Source organism: Diplotaxodon limnothrissa, linkage group LG8 (genome assembly GCF_057381915.1).
Source record: "Diplotaxodon limnothrissa isolate DT_005_m linkage group LG8, D_limnothrissa_male_GT1.1, whole genome shotgun sequence".
NCBI classification, from domain to species: domain Eukaryota; kingdom Metazoa; phylum Chordata; class Actinopteri; order Cichliformes; family Cichlidae; genus Diplotaxodon; species Diplotaxodon limnothrissa.
The window spans coordinates 13,144,716-13,165,679 of record NC_140603.1 but is presented as its reverse complement, the minus strand read 5'-3'; the positions used below and the strand labels follow the sequence as shown (position 1 = coordinate 13,165,679).

The window sequence follows — 20,964 nt, the reverse complement described above, 5'->3', positions numbered from 1 at the left end:
ACAGACTTCTTTATCTCACGGCTCCCAAGGCAAGGAGCCAGAGTTGTGTAAGCTCGGAGGAGGATAGAGATGAGGAGCAGGGATCTGTGCAATCTAATGTAATGTTACTGCCAGGTGCATAACTTATATCTGCACGGTGTGTGCATTTCACAAACCCAACGTGCTGTTAATATTTTCTGTTTACGCTCTGGTCGTCTTCTAGCTATCAAAAAAAGCGAAAGTCTTCGCCTTTAAAACATGCTGTATGTTTGGCACAGGCAGGGTGGTGTACTAGTTGTGACCAATGGCTCCTCGGCCAGTGTGTATTTGTTTCCATACATGCACGGATAGTAGCCTAATGAAAGGAAACGGGTACTGAAAAAAGAAAAGTCCACATTAAAGGACACACACTCAGGCGGGATGTAGAAATGCAGACGCTACCATTCAAAGACTGAGAGGCCTAAGCTGGTTGAGAGCGAGAGAGCAGACTGTGCTCTGGAAGGCATGAAGAAGCAAAAAGAAAAAAGAGGAGAGAGAGAGAAGCTGGGATGGCTGGAGGGGCAGCCGATTAGGGCACAGGGGCCACAGCTGAACTCACTGACACCAAAAGTAAAAGATGGTCAGCGCCCCAGAGCACAGGGGGAAGGGATAAAGTAAGGAAAAGAATGCACAAAGGGAGGAGAGCACAGGAAAGTTGGGAGTGTGATACAAAGTACACCCGGCTTTCCAGCAGGTTAATACTTGGCAGAGTAAATAAATTGGGCCAACAACAATGCTGCTTATTGTGCTTCTCCATCCACTTTCCAAGGAAAATCCTGGTAGTTTGACGATTAACAAGTAGCATTTTTAACTGCTGGTTTAACAAAAGACAGCAGTTTCCAGCCACCACTTTGGTCAAGATGAAATTTAGTTTTTGCATGTCCTTACGTGTGATAAGTAGTAATGGAAATATATGTAAGTATAATATTGGCAGAGCTGTCAGTCTTTGTTTCATGTTTACAGCAGAAGATGTTCAGTGTCTGAATGCACGAGAATGGTGATGTTGTAGTTGCTCTTCTTGATATTTTTACTATTCACCGCTTTTGTAATTATCATGTATGAACTCGAGTATCTGAATATGTATTTATTTTACTGTTTTAAGTTTTGGAAGCAAAGGAGGGTCAGAAGTGTCATAACTGTGTGCTGCCATATCCGAATATGTGAAAACATGTATGAATCCATTTAAATACGTGAATGTCTAAAATATATTTGAAATAATTTCATTTAGAATCGGCATGTGCATGACATTTTGTGAGTGGTGTCAGATTATAATAGCAAACAGTTTGAACAACAGGATGATGCTTAGCATTACACCAGCAGTGAACTGCACACATGTTGTTGTCAGGTTTCCCTTCATCTGTCAGTTTTGCACCTTTACCAGTGTCAGGTGCCAGTTTATTTTCAAGGAGCTGAAAGAGGCTTTGAAAACATCATTTATTGCAAAGATTTCTTTGTTTTCTTGGTACGAAGGAAAGCATGTGCGATCAGTCTAATTTTTATATTAAACGTCAGGAACTGCTGGATTTCATATTTGGTGCATGCCTAGTTTTCACCCCCACAGATGTGCAGATAATGGTGATGCACAGCTACTTAAGTATGCTGTATTTAGTAAGCTTGTTACATGCTACAGTTAGTTATGGTAAATGGCCTGTATTTATATAGCGCTTTACTAGTCCCTAAGGACCCCAAAGCGCTTTACATATCCAGTCATCCACCCATTCACACACACATTCACACACTGGTGATGGCAAGCTACATTGTTATTTATACATTGTTAGTTATACATTCATCATCTTCAGTTAAGGGCCACAGGGGCTGGAAGCTATCCCAGCTGTCATAAGACAGGTGGCAGGGGTACACCTTGGACGAGTACAGGGAAAACCCGGGCATGTCGAGAGCATGCAAGCTCCAAACCAAAACCAAAAAACACAGTTGATGGGTGTTGTTTTTTTTCTTCCCAGAACCATCATGCTGGGATTTGATGATGCTAACGACCTCAGTGGCTAAGGGTTATCCTGTGAAACTATCATTAAGAAGGAATGACCAATTCAGGAATATACAATTTGGTTTTTATTTTTAAATTAGCAAGTTGGGATTTCTAGACATTTAATGCATTTTAGTTGTCTGTGGCACAGAGAGTGGATATCAGGTTTGGTTCAAAGCTGAGTGGGCGTATCCATTTTCCCCCCTCTGATTGTTGGCATGTAATGAGCTCTGACTTTGATCTCAAAAGATGCACTGCAACAATGCGGCTATTCCAAGTCTTAATCTGCTTTTAATGTTTTCACTTAACATTGTATCCCCATTGTCTCACAGGCAATAATTAAGCAGGGTTATAAGATACATAATGAGGCTAAATCACACCTCATTCTAGTGTGTGTGTGTGTGTGTGTGTGTGTGTGTGTGTCTACTGATTTTGAACACACCTTGTGTCACCTCAGGCAGTTTTATCTGCATTAATCTGAGAGGTTTTTGATATAAAAATGGAAAATATAAAGCAGTTTCTTTCACATATTCAGATGGCAGTGTTAAAAAACAACTGTAAAATTCACACTACAACATTCTGAAGTGTGGATAGTCTTTTTTTTAATAATATTATTATTCCTTAACGAACTGAATCGGTTATTATACACTTCCTTTGGTTGGTTAAAAACTCTAAACGGTGTATTAAGCACATGATGAAGACATCTTTAGTGGTTGGAGTGTTGCTCTTTCTGACTGTAGAGCAGTTGTGTCAGAACCAATATTGCAATCAGCCTTTGAAGGCTTTCATGCACTGGAGATATAACTGATATTTTAGTCAGTCATGAGATATTCTGCACAAAATAAGTTGTTTCAGATGAAAAGCAGTAACGTACTAGATAGGTTTCACTGTCAGTTTTCGACGGCCTCTCTCCCCCTGCAACACCTCCGCTATATACAAATTCTGCTCTTTCATCTCTTCGCATTCAGGTCATAAAATTTTTATCTAGAAAACCACGAGCAAATTTGGCATGCATGCCTTCTCAGCTGAATAGGTGTGTTACTGTGAATGGTAGATTATTAACCAGATAGAGAATGCATGAATAATGAGCGGCTCTACTCAGTCAATCAGATATATTGAGTAGATACAGGGAGGGAGCCACTGTTAGACTGAGGCAGAGGTGGGGGAGGGAGCAGTTAATTGGGCGCTTCTTTGCATTACCAAACAGGCAGGCAATAAAAACATAAACCTCTGTGCTCCATTCAAATAATGTCATTGCCCTAACAGCACAACAATTCATCAGGTTAGTAACATGTTGTCATAATCGCACTAAAACTCCTAAAACCTCATTAGTTCGACAGCCGCTGTCACCTGCTGGTCCCATCCCTCTTCACAAACCGCTGCCTTCCTCACTCAGTAGCTGCAGTAATAATTTGAAAAGTTCACCATGCCTTCACCGCATCTCTCACTTCAGAGGAGATGACTTGGCATAGCATACTCAATAATTCAACACTACAGGCGTGAGAATATATACGGTGTCTCATCTGAGACTGGGGTAAGTTGACGGTTAGCAGCGTCTGCTTTACTGCAGCATGCCAAACTACAAAGGCGTTTCCTGGGGGCTGCAGTGAACGGAGGAAGCAGGAGCGGGGGGGGTATCGAGCTCTGCTGCTTGGAGACAGCTCATTCTCTTGTTTAAGTTCTACCGCTCGCAAACACTTACTAGAATTGCACTTCTCTTTTTTTTTTCCCCCCCTGCAGATATTAACACTTAAACATTAAATATGCATGCCCACCCCCTCATGTTTATGTTTTTGTCTTTGAGGCATGCCAGTGCAAAGCAGGCATTCTTTCTTCCTGGTATGCACTGCAGTGCAAGGGAAGTGGCTATTTCCCCCAAAAAAACAACAACAAAAAAAACCCCAACCTCCCCGTGATGAATGTCCCCTATTTGGTGTTTTTCTTTTTGTTAAACAAAGCCTTTATTAGTGTGCGAGCTGTTGCAATAGTTGTTTCGTAATAGGAGCAAGAGCACAGGCCTGCATATACACACGTCCATGACCGCAGTAGGAGGTTGGGAACGCGTTCCTAATCCAGGCGCAGTGTGATATTCGTGTCAGAGAAGATTCCTGTGCTTCCCTGTGAACTCACCAACTCTAGGCACTCCTTACATCCCACTTAGTAAAGCATTTCCTCACACACGTGCACAGAGCGGAACGTGATCGCAAGCACACGAAGCTCTTAACCAGGTAGACAGCAGGGAATTTAGGAGCACATGACACTCGCAATCACAAATGCACTAGGAACCATTCACTCGTCCTTTTCGTGCCTCCCTCCCTTCTCCCTCCTCTTGCCGCCCTCATCTCCACTGAACTCTGCAGGGTGGCTGACAGGCCTGCTGAGGGCTCTTGTCGCCGGGCGGATTAAGCGGTGATACAAAAAGAGGCTTAAGAGCCACAGGAAGCAATGACTCCTAAAAGGAGGAGTTGGAGGGGGTGGTGGTGGTGGTGGCAGGAACAATCGACTGCCCCACGAGCCAGCAGCAACAGCCAATCAGGAGGTGCTGCAAGCGGGCACCTGAGCCTCTGCATTATCTGCAGGCAGTGGTCAATCCTCTGATGACCCTGGGGTCAGGGTCGGGGCACTATTGGATCAAAGAGGAGATGATACTCGCCCAAACAAAGACTGGAGAATTATCCCTCAGCTTCAGCAGCTATAAATAAGCTACAATCCTTGTTCTTTTTCACTTGATTGTTTGCTCAGGTTGCACTGTGAGATAACAGCTCTTTTCCAGGGTGGCGGCTGGGGGTGAGAGGGGGTTGGAAATATCTGAAAGCAGCAGAAAATGAATTGTTTATTTGCTGGAAGCATTGCAATAAAATGCACATTTTATTGGAAATTGTGTTTTTCACCCCCCCTTTTTTTTTTCTTTTTTTTTTTTTTTTCTCAAATTAAAAAAAAAAACCCTGACATGTTGCAGCACAGATGTGAGGCGCTTACAAAGTCAGGGGAAAAAAGGGTTTGACGAGGTGACCTGAGCACCAAATGGCTTTCTTTTCTAGCCAGAGATGGAGGCCATCATACGTAATCACAAGTATCGCCCACACCTGTAAAGTGCCTTGTTGAAACAGATGACAAACGTGACAAACTGCGCACAGTTCCCCTATCAGGAGCCTGAATGACTCTGTGGCGGGAGGACAGGAGATGTAGAAAGAGGCCGGTGATCCGGGAAGGACAAATTGCGGGCTTAGATCCATCAGCCATCTGTCAGCTAGCAAAGCTAATCCCTCTGCGTGGGATGGGGCTCCCTGGCAGCTCCTCTACCCCACTCCACCCCAGCTCCCTCTCGCCCGCCCCAGCTGGTCCCACCCACAAAACATGACCCACCTCGTCGCATCAATACTGACACTGACCTGTATTACATTTGTCCAGAGACCTGCTTGCTGAGTACTCACTCAATTGGGCTTAATTTGCATTAACCTCTCTTTATCTTTCTGACATGATAGGGATGTTTAAGCAGTGAGGCTGCACGGGTGAACATTGATTTTTATTGCATAGGCATATTAAGGAATATATAGGTTGGGATGCACTACTTTTCAATGCATGTGAGATGGTCTGGGTTCTCTCAGGTTGAACTTTGCACTGCTTTTTACCTTTTCTTTTTTTTTTGTATTTAAATTTTTAGGGAGTTAAAAATGATCTTACCACATTCTTGGTGTGCATGTCGTATAAATCGGATATTTTTTTGCTCGTGCTTGTGCAATCAAAAACTAGTTTGTGGTCCACAGAAATCTCCCATTTCAGCCTACTGACCAAAAATGAGTTCATTATCCTTTTTTCCCCTCATCTCCCATGGGGCTGGATTACATTTTATTTCTTACACAACACTTTTAGCCTATAGTCAGTCTCTCTCTTTCACTCTCTCCCTCTCGCTCTCGCTCTCTCTCTCTCTCTAATTATATGCACTTGGCCTGGATCTAGAATTGCTTATTTCTGGCTCTCTAAACTAGGCCATGGTTATGTGACACCCAATAACCCTGTGCCTTTTACCCCAAAAGCCTTTGGACTTGGAAAAACCTCCCGAATCGTTTATTGTTTAGGTTTCTCATTTGAGCTTTCTCCGAGCAGGTGGGCAGCCTCATAAGTTGGTGACAGTTCACTGACCATTATCTCTGTAGTGATTACACACAGATTACGCCACTGCTGGACTTGGCTGTTGTTTGCCTTTTATTTGCAGATGTTTCTAAGTATTCAGCATGGCCTCTTTTTGCTTCTTATTTCTAAATTGTTTGCTTAATGTGAACTGGACAAAAGGCGAATGCCATAACAAACGCGCAATTTGGACGAGGAAGCCTAAACACATGTAGTATGCAAAATTGCTTATTTTACTACTAACTGCTCCATTTCCTATGGCAGTCATATTTCTACCAATGATTCCACCGACACAACCCTCCCATTGTCTCTTCAATACCTTACACGTCTGTCTCTCTGTCACGCAGGGCTTCTTTCGGCGAAGCATTCAGAAAAACATGGTGTACACTTGTCACCGGGAGAAGAACTGCATCATCAACAAAGTCACCCGCAACCGCTGCCAGTACTGTCGGTTGCAGAAGTGCCTGGAAGTTGGGATGTCGAAGGAGTGTGAGTAAAAACGTGATCATTTTTACCCAGAGTGCCCTGCCCTCACAGGGCATTTAGGGACAAGCACAGATCTCATCACCGCTCTTTAATCCCAGGGTTTTTGACATGATTGTGGCCACCGCAGGAAGTCTTAAGTCGCAGCGTTTGTTGACATTTGCTCTTTTGCTAACATTGCGTAAGAATTCATCCCCATCCTCCAGCACAATCTGACAACACATGTCATAATCTACTCGATAGGTGGAGTCTTATCAAGATTATCAAAAGAAATTAAAGCACAAAGCTTTTCCGATTTTTCCATTTGAAAAGAGTATCCACCGTATGTGTGAGCGGCAGAGATGCAGTCGTGATGCAGACTGGCATTAGCAGTCAGGGTGTCTCCAGGCTTGGCAGGCCTCTGTGATGAATATGTTCTCACCTGCCGAGAGTGAAAGAGCAGGCGTCTGCTCCAATCATTGCACCCCCGGGGGCTGTGTGAACACACACATACACGCATGCAGTCAGACTTGATAAAGTAATTGGGAGAGGTGTGACCACAGAGGCCAGCAGGGTTTTTACCTCAACCAGATCACATGACACACACACACACATACTTACTTCCCAGCAGAAAAGAGAGGGAGAGTGCTTGTGTGTAGGCGGGGGATGCTTTTATATTCTGATAAACACTTTTTAATGGTCTGAAACTGGGCATGTGTCGATTTGAAAATCATAATAAAAATCACGTGATCAGAAAGTGCAGCATGCCTCCTTCCTGTTTAAACACTCTTGCGTACAGCTTTCCTTGCTCAGTCTCTCTGCGCCTCCTGTCTTCCCGGAGCTATTTACCTCGTCTCTCTGCTGCAGAAAGTGCAGGGAGCGCTCCCCACGCCACAGCGCTGTGGCTTACAGTAAAAGAAGTTATCCTCTGAGCTCCTTACCTTTGAATGGGGCCATTAATCATGGTTAGAAAGATCACAGCAGCCAGTTCTTTTACACACACAGGCACCGAGGCACCCAACACACAACAGACTGGAGTTGGAGAGCCATCTAGTGGTGACTGTATAGTACTGGATAAGAGAGAGAACAGGCGGGGGAGGGCTTTTCTGAAGTAGACTCAAGGGAAGGATGTATGATTGTTATAAGTTTATAGTTTTCCAGGCTCCTTTTGTTGAGCTGCTTTTGGTTTTTACTTGAATACTTTTTTTCCGGAGTGTGTTCATGTTCTGCAGGTTTCATATCACACAGTGCTGACTTTGGCCAGTGGAACTGGTCTGGTGTGGCGAGGCGGGAGGGACTGGCCATCTGGGGCCAGCAGGGACTCTCTCTTCGCCTCTGACACAGACAGGAGAACGGGCACGCTCATCAAAGTGCACTGTTCACCATAATTCCATGCGCACGTATGCCTAAATTATGCGCATACAAGGTGACAAACACAAGCTGGTAGGAATAAAAAGCCCGTAACAGAAATACACTCCGACAGCTTCGCTTGGAACGGCATACACTTCCCTGTCAAACACACACGCAGAAGGTGGACCCCCCGCTAGTGCCGGGGGACGTCTGGGTGACCTTGTGTCTGCTGGCAGACAGCTCCAGATGACAGTGCCATGCCTGCTGCCAGGTGGCAGTGGCACACAAGACAGAGCCGGGAGGAGCGGGGAGGGCGTTGGCAGCAAGCGGAGGGTTACAAGGGAAACGCCTGTAAAGGCTAGTGCCAGCTTCAACCTGACGGTGTGTGGTTGAAGCGGACAGCTACGAGCAACAGCTGTTCCAAGGGATTGCAAAAGCTGCAACATTGTTCTCTAAATTTTGTGAGAAATATGTACATTCTCAAGAAGAAAGGGGGGGAAGGGACAAGAAGCAGAAGTTTCAAGTAAAAGGCTGTATTTATAGCAAATCAGTTCCACTTTTTAACTGTTGTTATATAATCACAGTTCACTACCATGTTGCGTTCATGTTGGAGTCCTCTCAACAGTATCCCACCTTTTTCTCCCAAAGTAATCACCCTTTCCTCGAGGAAGGTGTTATTCAGCGATAGAAAAAGTAATAAAAGCAAAATAAGATGAAGCGCAGAATGATGGAGAATGGTGCGAAGAGGGGATAACATCAACCAGAGAGGCAGGATAGCGACGAAAGATGAAGGCAGAGAGAGGGAGAGAAGTGTACTGAACCCAGTGTGAGCAAGAATGAAAATCTAGAGTTGAGAGAGCCGAGGGGGGAGTCGGGGGAGGAAGGGAGGAGTGAGGCTGGAGGACAGAGAAAGAGAGAGAAAGAGGGGGGAAAGTTTCATCACTGTCGACGGTGGCTCTGCGCTGCGAGCAGCAGGAGCAGGGGTAACATTGACATTTTTATCTTTCCATTGAATTTAATCTGTGTGATGGACGAGCTGCCAGAGCTTTAATTTTCCTCACACGAATTATCCCTGTCTGCCCACCTCCCTCTGTCTTGTACACAGACACAAACACGCGGGCACAAAAAACCCCCGCATACACACCCGTGGCACCGAAATTGTCTAAGTTGCACGTGCGCAGCCGAAATCCACTACGAGAGGGAATGATTGAGTGATGGCTGGGCGTGCACGCCGACGCAGTATTCTGTGCACGCTGCACACCGGCTCATGTAAATCCTTTTTATGCAACGAGCGCGCAACTGTGGACAATCCATGATGCAAGTCCCTCCATTAGCATTCATATTCTCATAATACATTTTTTAGATTCATGGCTGGTTGACACACAAGTTGACACACAAACATCAAATGTACATTTGTATCTACACACATCCACACGCGGATGATGATGATGATAATAAATACTTTTAAAAAAGAAAAGCAAGGCAAGGCAGTATTTCTTTCATTTGCACTCCCCTGCCAGAGGCCTCCTTCCCCCCAAGTTATTGCATGTGGCAATTCGCCATGACAGATCGCCAGTCGTGCCTAATAGTTCTTTAATGACTTCATTAAATTGTGTTGTGCGGCTTATGATTGTGCTGCCGATTTGTCAGCGAGGGTAATGTCTGGGCACTAGGGATGCCCCACTTTTATTTGTGAATTAATTGGACATTGAGTGCGTTGCAGCCCTCCACCCCTCCCCTCATTGCACACAGGACACAGAATCCCAATCAGCTCCACAAACAGGGCTGGCCCAAATATCTTCAGCAGCTTACTACAGTGTTATGCAACCTAAGATGAGGGCTTGTTAAACAGGGTGTTCCTTCCCTAACTAAGTCATAATTAGCTCATTAAAGTAAATGGGAATGAAAAAAACATTTTGTTTTCCGTGTTTATACCCACATAGTTTATGAAGCGGTCTCATCACAGCATACTCTTCTTCATCGGCCTTTCTTTGCTGCAGAGCTTTCTGTGCAAGTACCAGTGCATGCTGGAAAATAATGCATTACCACGATCGCAGCGGGGTCTTCTTCACTTCTTGTTGTGGTGAGCGGTGCTTAGCAATAACATAATGCCAGATCAGACTTCCAGCCCCCGCCCTCCTCCTCGCCTTCTTGTTCTCCCAGGCAGGGAGGCCTGTCTGTGGGCTGATGAATGAGCAGCAGCACAGAGTAGTGCTCCCCCCCCCCCTCTCCTTGGCCCTGGTCCAGGCCCCCTCTGTCAAAAGACACTGATCTCCCATCAGCCCGAGCGCTCTTGCCCTTAATGGTCAAGGTTGGTATTAAGACAAGGAAAATCTGATCTCAGGTTAGTGGCTGGGGGAGGTGGGGAGGGGGGGTGCAGGTACCTTGAGGGGAGGTAGAGATTGGAGAAGTGATAGAGTTGGAAAGGTGGATGATTTAAAGCATTTTGAAAATGAGAGAGGGCGTGCATTGGCTGAGAATGAGACGCACTGAGAGGATGACTAGGAAAGCGAGAACGTGTTGTATAACCAGGAGAGGGAGAGAGATGTGAGAGGGAGAGAAAAAGCTGGAAGGTTTTTCTCTCTCCCTCTCTCTCTCTCTCTCCCCGGTATGGTCTCCGCAGCCGAGCCCTTTTAAAACCATTAGAGGCAGGATATTTGTCATATTATGTTATTAGATTAGCTGGGACCTCTAATGAAAGCTGTGGCAATTTGTCAGCCTTATGGATAGCTCCATCCCCCACCACTATTTATCAACTAGCACCCCATCACACCCAACACACCCCCACCCCAGCCTCAGCGCACACACGTACACACAACATAGTCGAAGCAAAACCGCATCCAAACGTAGATGGGAGAAATGGATCGAGCTCATAATGGGATTCCAATGCTAAACACCCCTCCTAGTGTTTTTTGTCATTTGGGGTGAGCACACCACTCGCAGCCAGAGCGCCCGAAGGGAAACGACAGAGGATTATTTCAAGGTTTTTTTTGTTTTGTTTTTTTTCCCCTTCTCTCCCTCTCCATCACCATAGCCCATCCTGGATGGAGCTGTCTCACAACATTTATCTTACAGTATCGGATAAGAAAAGATGTGTTTGCTGCCGCTGTTTGCTGCACACTGAGGATCGGTTCCTGCTTATAACTCGCCTCAGTTTTACCTCGATCTGCAGTCAGGGGTTACTGATAAAGGAATGCGTGCAGACTGTAATTAGCTCCATGAACTGTACGCTACACTTGAAATAGCTCTGAAATGCTGCTGCATGAACCGCTGTGTTTAAAGAGGAAAAAGAATACAAGATTAAATGTAAAGTTTGCCAAGACTTAGTTTTGTCGAAAGGGTTCGAGATGCATACTAATCTCTCTGTTCCTTCCGTCCCTTTAGCGGTGAGGAACGACCGGAACAAGAAGAAAAAGGATGAGAAGAAGCAGGAGTGCACAGAGAGCTACGTGCTGAGTCCTGACACGGAGCAGATGATCGACAGGGTTCGCAAGGCACACCAGGATACTTTCCCCTCCCTCTGCCAGCTGGGCAAATACACTACGGTCAGTGGCATGAGACTGACAGTCTGTGTGTCCTTATGTTCATTCACCTTTTTCAAGTGTGAGAGTTTTGTTTTTTTCTTTGCCTTTGAAATAAAATTGATCTGCAAATATTTTCTTCCTTTATTCGTACAGACTAACAGCTCAGAACGACGTGTGTCCTTGGACGTAGACCTGTGGGACAAGTTCAGTGAGCTGTCCACTAAGTGCATCATCAAGACAGTGGAGTTTGCCAAGCAGCTGCCCGGCTTCACGACGCTCACCATCGCCGACCAGATCACTCTGCTCAAAGCTGCCTGTCTGGACATCCTGGTACGAATAACGCACACACAAAAAACATCTACCTTAGATGTTTTCAATGAATAAAACTGGAAGTTCGGTTTTAATTTTTTTTTCACAAACCGAGTCTGTCTGCTGTCCACAGATACTGCGGATCTGCACACGCTACACACCAGAGCAAGACACGATGACTTTCTCAGATGGACTTACGCTAAACCGAAACCAGATGCACAACGCTGGCTTCGGTCCCCTCACTGATCTGGTTTTTGCCTTCGCCAACCAGCTCCTTCCTCTGGAGATGGATGATGCAGAGACGGGGCTGCTTAGTGCCATCTGTTTGCTGTGTGGAGGTACGGCAGGTCTTTAAAAAAAGGCCCTTAAAGCTTGCTTGGGTCATGTTTGTGTCAGAAACAGCAGCGGGGTAGCAATGCTGCACTCTTTTCCTTAGCACCATCTAGTGGCCACTGTGGTTCTAACAGTCGGAGAGTATTGGCTGACCCTTTTCTCTGTGCTTTCTTTTTTTTGTTTGTTTGTTTTGTTTACAGATCGACAGGACTTGGAAGAGGCAGACAAGGTGGACATCCTGCAGGAACCCCTTCTGGAGGCGCTGAAGATTTATGTAAGGAAGAGGAGGCCACACAAACCGCACATGTTCCCCAAGATGCTGATGAAGATCACTGATCTTAGAAGCATCAGTGCTAAAGGTCTGTAGTTCCCTTGTGTTTCTACATATATAGTGCTACAGTGATTACTCAGGTGTACAATTGATCATTTCTACTTTTTCTTTTGTATATTCCATTTTTGAATGAATGAATGAGTATGTTTTACCAGAACTTACACTGATAGCTTACATTTTTCCATCTTGCAGGAGCTGAGCGTGTCATCACGCTGAAGATGGAGATCCCCGGCTCCATGCCACCTCTCATCCAGGAGATGCTGGAGAACTCAGAAGGTCTGGAAAGCGGAGCCGCAGGCGGACGACCCAGCGGCGCCCCCGCAGGCAGCTGCAGCCCCAGCCTGTCCCCCAGCTCTGCCCAAAGCAGTCCAGCTACACAATCGCCGTAGTCACGGCCCACGTTTTCATTTTCATTTTTTCTTTGTGTTGCGCTCTGTCTCCTCCCATTAATGTTCTGAAGAGGAGGGGTGAAGGAGGTGGGTCTTCTTGACCCCTAACTGCTGAACACAGGAGACCAGCAGAGCCAACCACCTCCTCTCCGACAACAAAAATCCCAATTTCCTGATCCGCTTTCCCCTCTCTCTGGATTTCTATCCAGACATGAGGGGAGATGAGGCTGGACAGGCCAGGGTAACCGGATGCCTCCAACATACCACACCGTAAATACTGCTGATGACTCTTCCTCCTTCTCCCTCCCTTCTCCACCTTTTTTTTTCTTTTCTTTTTTCTTTTTGAAAAGACTAACGGAGATGAGGTGTGGATGAACCCGAGAGCGGTTGGAGCACAATGGAACAAATATAAGGACGAGAACAATGAACACAGACTGACTTGACAAACACCAGACACTTTTGTTTTTTTTTTTTTTTGTTTTCTTTTCTTTTCGTTGTTGTTGTTGTTGTGCTCTGAGGCAGACTACAACTGAACTTTTGGGACTTGTCAAAAGAACCCACTCCTCAAAGACTCTGGGTCTTTTCCTCTTTTCCAGTTTCATGAAAAAATAACAGATTTCGTACAAAAAAAAAGATATATAAATATATAGAGAAAAATTAAGGACCTATTGCGATCGACATGTCCAGAACAGGATGGCAGGTTGAAATGAGGACATGTTTTCTGAGCTGAGATTAGAAATTGTTGTACTCCTTCACTGTTTGAATCTTTTTCATACCCATCGAGTATTGAGGAAAAATGCTTTGGTTTCACATTTGTATATTCTAATTGACGGGGGGAAGAAAAATAAGATTATTTTTTTCCCTTTCCAGTCTACACAAGCAAACACACACAAATGTGCACAGAAAACAAGTCGCAATGATTATCACCTACTATTCCAGGTCGGATTTGTTTTCCTTTTTTTTTTTTTCTTTTTTTTTTTTTTTTCTTCCAAGAGATTGGGGGGGAAATGATTGTATGAACTCAGTTGTATGATATGGTCACAGGTCCTTTCAAGAAATCAAATTAATGAAGATTCATTATTAAGGTGTATTTTAAGTAGCCTTTTGAGTTTGTGTATATAAGCTGTATTCATTTCTTTAAAACTATGAAGAGTTTTAGGGTTCACCTGATCTATTTTTTTTTTTTTTTTTTTTTTTTTTAAAGAATACCGTTTTATGTGTTTTTAGGTTTGTGATTCAAGAAAAGACGTTTTGAGCACATTTTACTGAAGGAAGTTCTTTCATGTTTCGTGTCCTACTTTAAAAAAACAAAAACATGGCAGACCCATCACAAATCACTGGCTCTAAAGGTTTTGGCTTCACGAACAGTTTTGCCCCCCCGACCCCACTTTTCTTTCTTTTTTTTCTTTTTTTTTTTTTATGTACAGTAGGTAAGAAAGTAGCACTCCTGTCGGGGCATAGCTTTTTTTGTGTGTTTGGCCATGTAGCAGAAAGAGAAGGCGGCGTTTGAGGAAATGGTTTAGACGCCTTCTGTGGCCTGACGGGCTCAAACAAGCGGCGGCGGCTCTGCTTCAAAGAGAGTTGAAATGTGAACAATGGTGTACATACACTCTGTATTAAACACAAGTAAATCTCAGTGCTCTCTCTCAGTGCATCAATTTGTAGTCAATAGGAGAAGACTAGACTCTAGTTGATCCCCCTCCTCTACCTCTGCCCTGTCAGCGATCAGGCAAGGCGAGGTCCCAAATGTGATGTTTGTCAGCTAACTCCCCGCCCCTCACCTCCACCTTGGCAACCTGTGGTAGAAACAATATGTGACTTAACTGAATCCAGAGCAACCTCGTGCCCTGTGACACCAAAAACGCCTTCACCATTGCTACACGTCACCCAGACCATCATTACTGTACGCGCACCAATGTCTCAGGAAGGAATCATTTTTGTGTGCTTGGCCTGTCATTTGTATATGTTCTGTGCTGCAACCCCCTCCCTCTCCGGTAACAGATGCACACACACACCTCTGCTACTGAGCCCTTCAGATTTTTCTTCACTCACTTTTGTTTGGCCTGGCAAAACCAGGACTTGTGCCGAGAGACACTGACCCCTGACCGCTCATTTTTCCAACATCCGTAGGATGCCAGTGTGGACTCTCTCCGAGTCGTTCACATGTCCTCTTTTCTTTCTTTCTTTTTTTTTTTTTTTTTTTTTCTCTTTTTTTTTTTTTTCTTGTACGGTCAAAGCTGCTTTCGTCATTTTAGGACTTAACCTGTCCAGAACGGTGCACAAATTTTCCCTCCACAGCGAATCTGGAATAGCAACAGACACACCGTCAGTTTGAAAAGTATGGAATATGTTGCAATTTTGTCAAGATTATCAAGCGACTTTGGAAAAAAACAAAAAAAAACAAAACGAGAAAAAAGATTTAGAAAAAATAATAAAACCAACATTTAATAATTAAACGTTTGTGTTGTTCATATGGTGGTCTTTTCAATTCTTTTCTTTACAGCATCACACTCATTAGCTTTTCATTCATTTACACTGGTGAACCATCCACACGCAGTCACTGACTTTAATTATGCTTTCTGGAAGGTTTGGGGCCACTATTAACAGCCAGGAGCTGTGTTGCATGAATATATAACAGAGAAGCTTTATGACCACAATGAAAACCTCCATTACAGTAATGTCAGAGTAAAACATTATCCAGCACTGCAAATTTGTAAGCTGTAAAAATACTTTCTCTTGAAATGGTTTGGGTATTTTTTCTTTTTCAAATCGAAGCAACTCAGTGCATTTAGGTATGCAAATATAGTCAAGATGTCCTAATAAGGTCAACACAGAGAAGAGTGATTTAAGTGTCTTTTAATGTGGCCTGGTCATTGGTGCCAGGTGGGCTGGTCTGAGTATTTCAGCAACTGCTGATCTGCTGGGATTTACTCACATAACCATCTCTAGGGTTTACAGAGGATGATCAAAAAAAGGAAGCTATCCAGTGAGCAGCAGTTCTCTGTGAAAATATGACAATGTTGATGACAGAGGAGAATGGCAAAGCTGCTTTGAAAGGATAGGAAGCCAACAGCAACTCAAATAAACACTTGTTATAACCAAAGTATGGAGAAGAGCATCTCTGAAAGCACAGCATAGCAAATCCTGAAGCCAATGGGCTCGAACAGCAGAAGACCACACCTTGTTCTATCAGCTAAGAACAGGAAATTGAAAATACAATTTTCCATGGGCTCACCAAAACTGAATGGAAAAAGATTGGAATAATATTTCCTGGTCTGATGAGTCTCCTTCAGCATTTAACATAAACAGCATGAAAGCATGGATCCATCTTTTCAGGCTGGTGTTGATAATGGTGTAATAGTATGAGGATATTTTCTTTTTTGGCCCCTTTAATCCCGAAATAGTATTGTTTAAATGCCACAACCTACCTGGGTGTTGTTGCTGACCACATCTATCCCTCCAGTGGCTGCTTCCAGCAGGATAACGCACCATGTCACAGATCACAAATCTTCTGAAACTGCTTTTCAGAATGAGTTCACTGTACTCAAATGGTCTCCACAGTCACCAGGTGGTAGAACAAGAGATTGTCATCATAGATGTGCAAACGACACATCGCCATCAACTATGTGATGCTGTCATGTTAGTATGGTCAGAAAATATCAGAGGAATTTTTCCAGCACCTTGAAAGAAAAGGGGTTGAACGCAGTAGTAGCAAGCTATTCTTAAAAACAAACAAAAAAACTGGCTGATGAATCTATATGCAGATAGTGGAAAATAGATGCGTGCAGCATATCAGAATATACTAACTGGAAAAGAAACCAGTGTCAAGATAAAGATACCAGTACAGAAAACATTGTAAACAATACAGTAAATGTTCTTCAATAAATATCCCAAGTTAGCCAGTAAGCTATCCAGTAAATGTGTGAGAAATGTCTATTGTGAACCTACAGAACTTGCGGCCGCTGCGTCGGGTCTCGCCGTCAGCCACGAACACGCTGACCTCCACCAGGTTTGGATTGGTGAACACTAGATCGCTGAGTAATAAAACTTTTATTTTAAGGGATTTATTTATGACCCAAGGACTGAATTTCCTCTGTATAACTGAGACATGGTTGAGGGCCGGTGAGTCCAGCGCTTTCACAGATCTCTTACCTGATGGCTGCTGCTTTTTAAACTCTCCTCGAATATCAGGCAGAGGAGGAGGACTAGCGGTTGTTTTTAAGAAGCAGTATAAATGTAAACCACTGCCATTATCAACCTCAGCTAGGTCGCTCTCACACAGTGCTCTGTGCTGTGGTTTACAGACCCCCAAAATACAATAAGAACTTCCTTAAATGACTTTTCTGATCTGTTGGCTGAAATTATGCCCAAATATGATCATGTCCTTATTATTGGGGACTTCAATATTCATGTGTGCTGCCCTGACAAGCCAATGGCAAAGGACTTTTTAAATCTTATTGACTCTTTTGATCTTGTGCAACCTGTGTCTGTGCCTACACAAAAATATGGGCACACGTTGGATCTTGTTTTAACTCACAATTTACCTGTCTCTAACTTAGAGGTTTGTGATGTTGTATGGTCAGACCATAGGCCTGTCCTGTTTGAGGTTTTCCTTCCTTGTACTAAAGTTAATCTTCCTCCTGTTGCTGCTAGGAGCTGTCGTATTTTTAACCCTTCCTCTGCTGGACAGTTCTCTATTGTTTTTAATCAGAACGGCGGCCTTCCTGATTTCATATGCAATGATACAGAAGAGCTGAGTACGTGGTTTTACTCTGTCTGCCAAACTGCTTTAGATTCAGTGGCCCCCTTTAAGCTTAGGCAAGTAAAAGCCAAACCTGAACCCTGGCTGAATGAAGACACCCGGGCTGCCAGAAGAAAGTGTAGGAGAGCTGAACGTAAATGGAAGAAGGATCAACTTCAGGTGTCATACCAAATGTTACAAGATTACTGGAATTCTTACCAGAAAACTGTAAAAGATGCTAAGAGGAAACATTTTGCTGCTATTATTCAGGCAAATTGTCGTAAGCCTCATGTCTTATTTAAGACTATTGACATGGTCCTTCATGCTCCACAGACTGCTGGTGTCGAGTCTTCTCAGGAAATTTGTGAAAACTTCCTACACTTTTTTATTGATAAAGTGCTATCTGTCAAAGCGCAGACTTCCCAGTCTGTTCTCGACCCTTCTACCCCTGTCCCTAGTTCTGCTGTCTTTGACAGGTTCGAGCCAGTTTCCTTGCTCTGCCTGCAGGAGTTGGTTGCTCACATGAAGCCCTCAGGTTCCCCTTATGATGCTCTCCCTCCTCGATTTTTCAAAGAGGTTTTTCTCACTATAGCATCAGCTGTACAATCCATTGTAAATAGTAGTCTGTCCTCTGGTGTTGTACCTGTCAATCTCAAACATGCAGTGATTCAGCCTCTACTCAAGAAACCTGCTCTTGATCCTGATATTATTGCGAATTACAGACCTATTTCCAAACTGCCTTTTATCTCAAAGATTCTTGAAAAGGTAGTTTACAAGCAATTAATGTCCTTCCTAGAAGAACACGGTATTTTAGAAGTTTTCCAATCTGGTTTTAAAGCTTTACATAGTACCGAATCTGCCCTTTTAAGAGTTTTTAATGATGTGTTTTTGGCAAATGACTCAGGTGACTGTGTTATTATCGTGCTGTTAGATTTAACTGCTGCTTTTGATACAGTGGATCATAATATTTTAATTTCCCGTTTAGAGCAGTTGGTGGGTATGCGGAGTACCGCACTGCAGTGGCTCAGATCCTATTTGGCAGAGCGAACTTTCTCTGTGAAACTCGGGGAGTTTGTATCCTCTGCTGCTTCTCTTCAATGTGGGGTCCCACAAGGTTCAGTTTTAGGCCCGCTTCTTTTCTCTCTATATCTCCTACCCCTTGGGTCTATTTTCAGGAAACATGGGATTTCTTTCCACTGCTACGCCGATGACTCCCAGATTTATTTCCCACTTAAAAAGATAAATGGCTTCTCAGTAGACCCGCTGCTCAGATGCCTTGATGAAATAAGGGCCTGGATGGACTTTTTACATTTTAATGAACAGAAAACAGAAGTGATGGTTTTTGGTGGCGCTTCTGAGGCCACTATTATAGATCTTGGTTCACTGGCACAGTATGTTAAACCAGTCATCACTAATCTGGGAGTTAAAATAGAGGCAAATCTTAAACTTGAAAGCCAGGTCAGAGCTGTTGTAAGATCTAGCTTTTTTCATTTGAGGGAATTAGCCAAAATAAAGCCTTTCTTATCGAAACAGCATTTTGAGACAGTAATCCATGCCTTTGTTACTTCTAGACTGGATTATTGTAACGCACTTTATTTTGGGGTTAGTGATGCGTCCATTAGGCGCCTGCAGGTTGTGCAAAATGCTGCAGCACGTCTTTTAACTGGAACAAAAAAGTTTGAGCACATTACCCCAATTTTAATTTCACTCCACTGGCTACCTGTACATTTTAGGATTGTTTTTAAAATTCTATTATTTGCTTTTAAATCTTTTAATGGCCTGCCCCCCACCTCTCGGAGCTACTACAACCATATACACCTGCCCGTTCCCTTAGGTCCGCCAATCAGCAGCTCCTTAAGGTACCGAAAACCAAGTATAAATTTAAAGGTGATCGTGCTTTTGCTGTAGTTGCTCCAAAGTTGTGGAATGATCTACCCTTGCATGTTAGGCAGGCCTCTTCTCTCTCTGAATTTAAAAGTCTTCTTAAAACATATTTATTCGCTGAAGACTTTGGCATTGATTAGAGGGGTTGACTCAATTTGTTTTAACATGTTTCAATTTATTTTAGTTTTTTAGTTATTTATTTTATCTTATCTCATTTTAATTTTCTTTACTTATGCTATTAGCATGTACAGCACTTTGTGAACTCTGGTTTTATGTTAAAGTGCTTTATAAATAAAGGTGGTATGGTATGGTATTGTGTAGACTGTATTTCTCACCATTGTGGAGCTGCTGTGAATGAAAAAGGTAAGTACTAGTAACTTTTTATTTTTGTATTTATTTGCATCAAAGTGGACTGAATATGCTGCTGAGCTTTAAATAGCCTACTTGGGCGCTTAGAGTGCTGCTTCGAGAAGTTTACTCTGCGCTACTAGCCCCACCCATTTTACGAAACGATGACGTCTGAGCCAATCACGATGCTTCGCGCGGAATTTCAAATATTTTCAAATGCCCATCCATTCACCGATGTGATATTGTTCCGCCAAATTTGTAAACAAAATAGTCCCTTTTGTCTAAACGCGAGTTCAATTTGATCAGAGCAAATACACAGTGCATGACAAACCTAGTATGACAAAATATTACACGCATTTCATTACAAAACACAAGTGAAGTCAAGTTTTAGTGGGGCGACCGAGTGCGTTTAAGTCTGGCGGATTGATATCACAACACTTCCCTGGACCAGGCGACGGACAACAAGGGACCGCTGTTGAAGGTTGCTTACGTTAGGTAGTCGTCGGCATGGCAGATTGTCGTTTTAACTTTAGGCTGATATGATCGTGTAGTTAAAGTCCTCGTTGTATCCTTGTCTATGTTTATGGATTTCCCAGGATTTCACGCATCTGCAAAGTGACTTTCAGGTGAGGATACGATAGTCCTAAACGACCGTTATATTAGAGTTTAATAAGTCGTGTAACACAAGTGGCGACCCGACATTAAGTTTTTTTTAACGGTGGCGTTATAACGATACACGTTTTTTCTTTTTTTTAAACTAGAGAATGTAGTAAATGATAAAAAACAATCAAACTTACAGCTAGCTATGTATTTCTGGCAAGACGAAAACTACAGTCGAGGCCACCATGCACGTGGGATACTGGGAAAACGTTTGCTAGCGCTTTACTGAGGAACAACGGTCCTGCTGGTTTGTAATAGAAATACAAAACAAATCTAGGATTAGATTAATCCTACATAGAGTTAAAAAGAAGTGTAGAATAAACTAAAACTACCTAAAATGTCATAAACCAAATTAAAAAAAATAGCTAAATGTCATCGTTAGGTATGAATACAATGTTGCCGCCTAGTAAATGTCTTTCCTCGGCTTGGAACGACATTTAAATGCTATTTAACATTTAAAGTTTGATTGTCTAATGTGGATTTGACTGTGCCTTTCGCTG

The 20,964-nt window shown here is 43.4% G+C and overlaps 1 protein-coding gene across 2 annotated transcripts in view; it reads left to right on the top strand.

Moving 5' to 3' along the window:
* Nucleotides 1-12,901, top strand: part of raraa (retinoic acid receptor, alpha a) — a 143,225-nt gene extending 130,324 nt beyond the window's left edge. For both annotated transcript variants that reach the window (XM_085361298.1, XM_085361297.1), the window contains 6 exons: nucleotides 6,481-6,622; nucleotides 11,330-11,490; nucleotides 11,623-11,799; nucleotides 11,912-12,116; nucleotides 12,312-12,470; nucleotides 12,635-12,901. In XM_085361298.1, coding sequence (XP_085217424.1) covers nucleotides 6,481-6,622; nucleotides 11,330-11,490; nucleotides 11,623-11,799; nucleotides 11,912-12,116; nucleotides 12,312-12,470; nucleotides 12,635-12,831 — 1,041 coding nt within the window. In that variant the 3' untranslated portion in view covers nucleotides 12,832-12,901. The remainder of the gene's footprint in view (nucleotides 1-6,480; nucleotides 6,623-11,329; nucleotides 11,491-11,622; nucleotides 11,800-11,911; nucleotides 12,117-12,311; nucleotides 12,471-12,634) is intronic.
* Nucleotides 12,902-20,964: the final 8,063 nt, after the last annotated feature.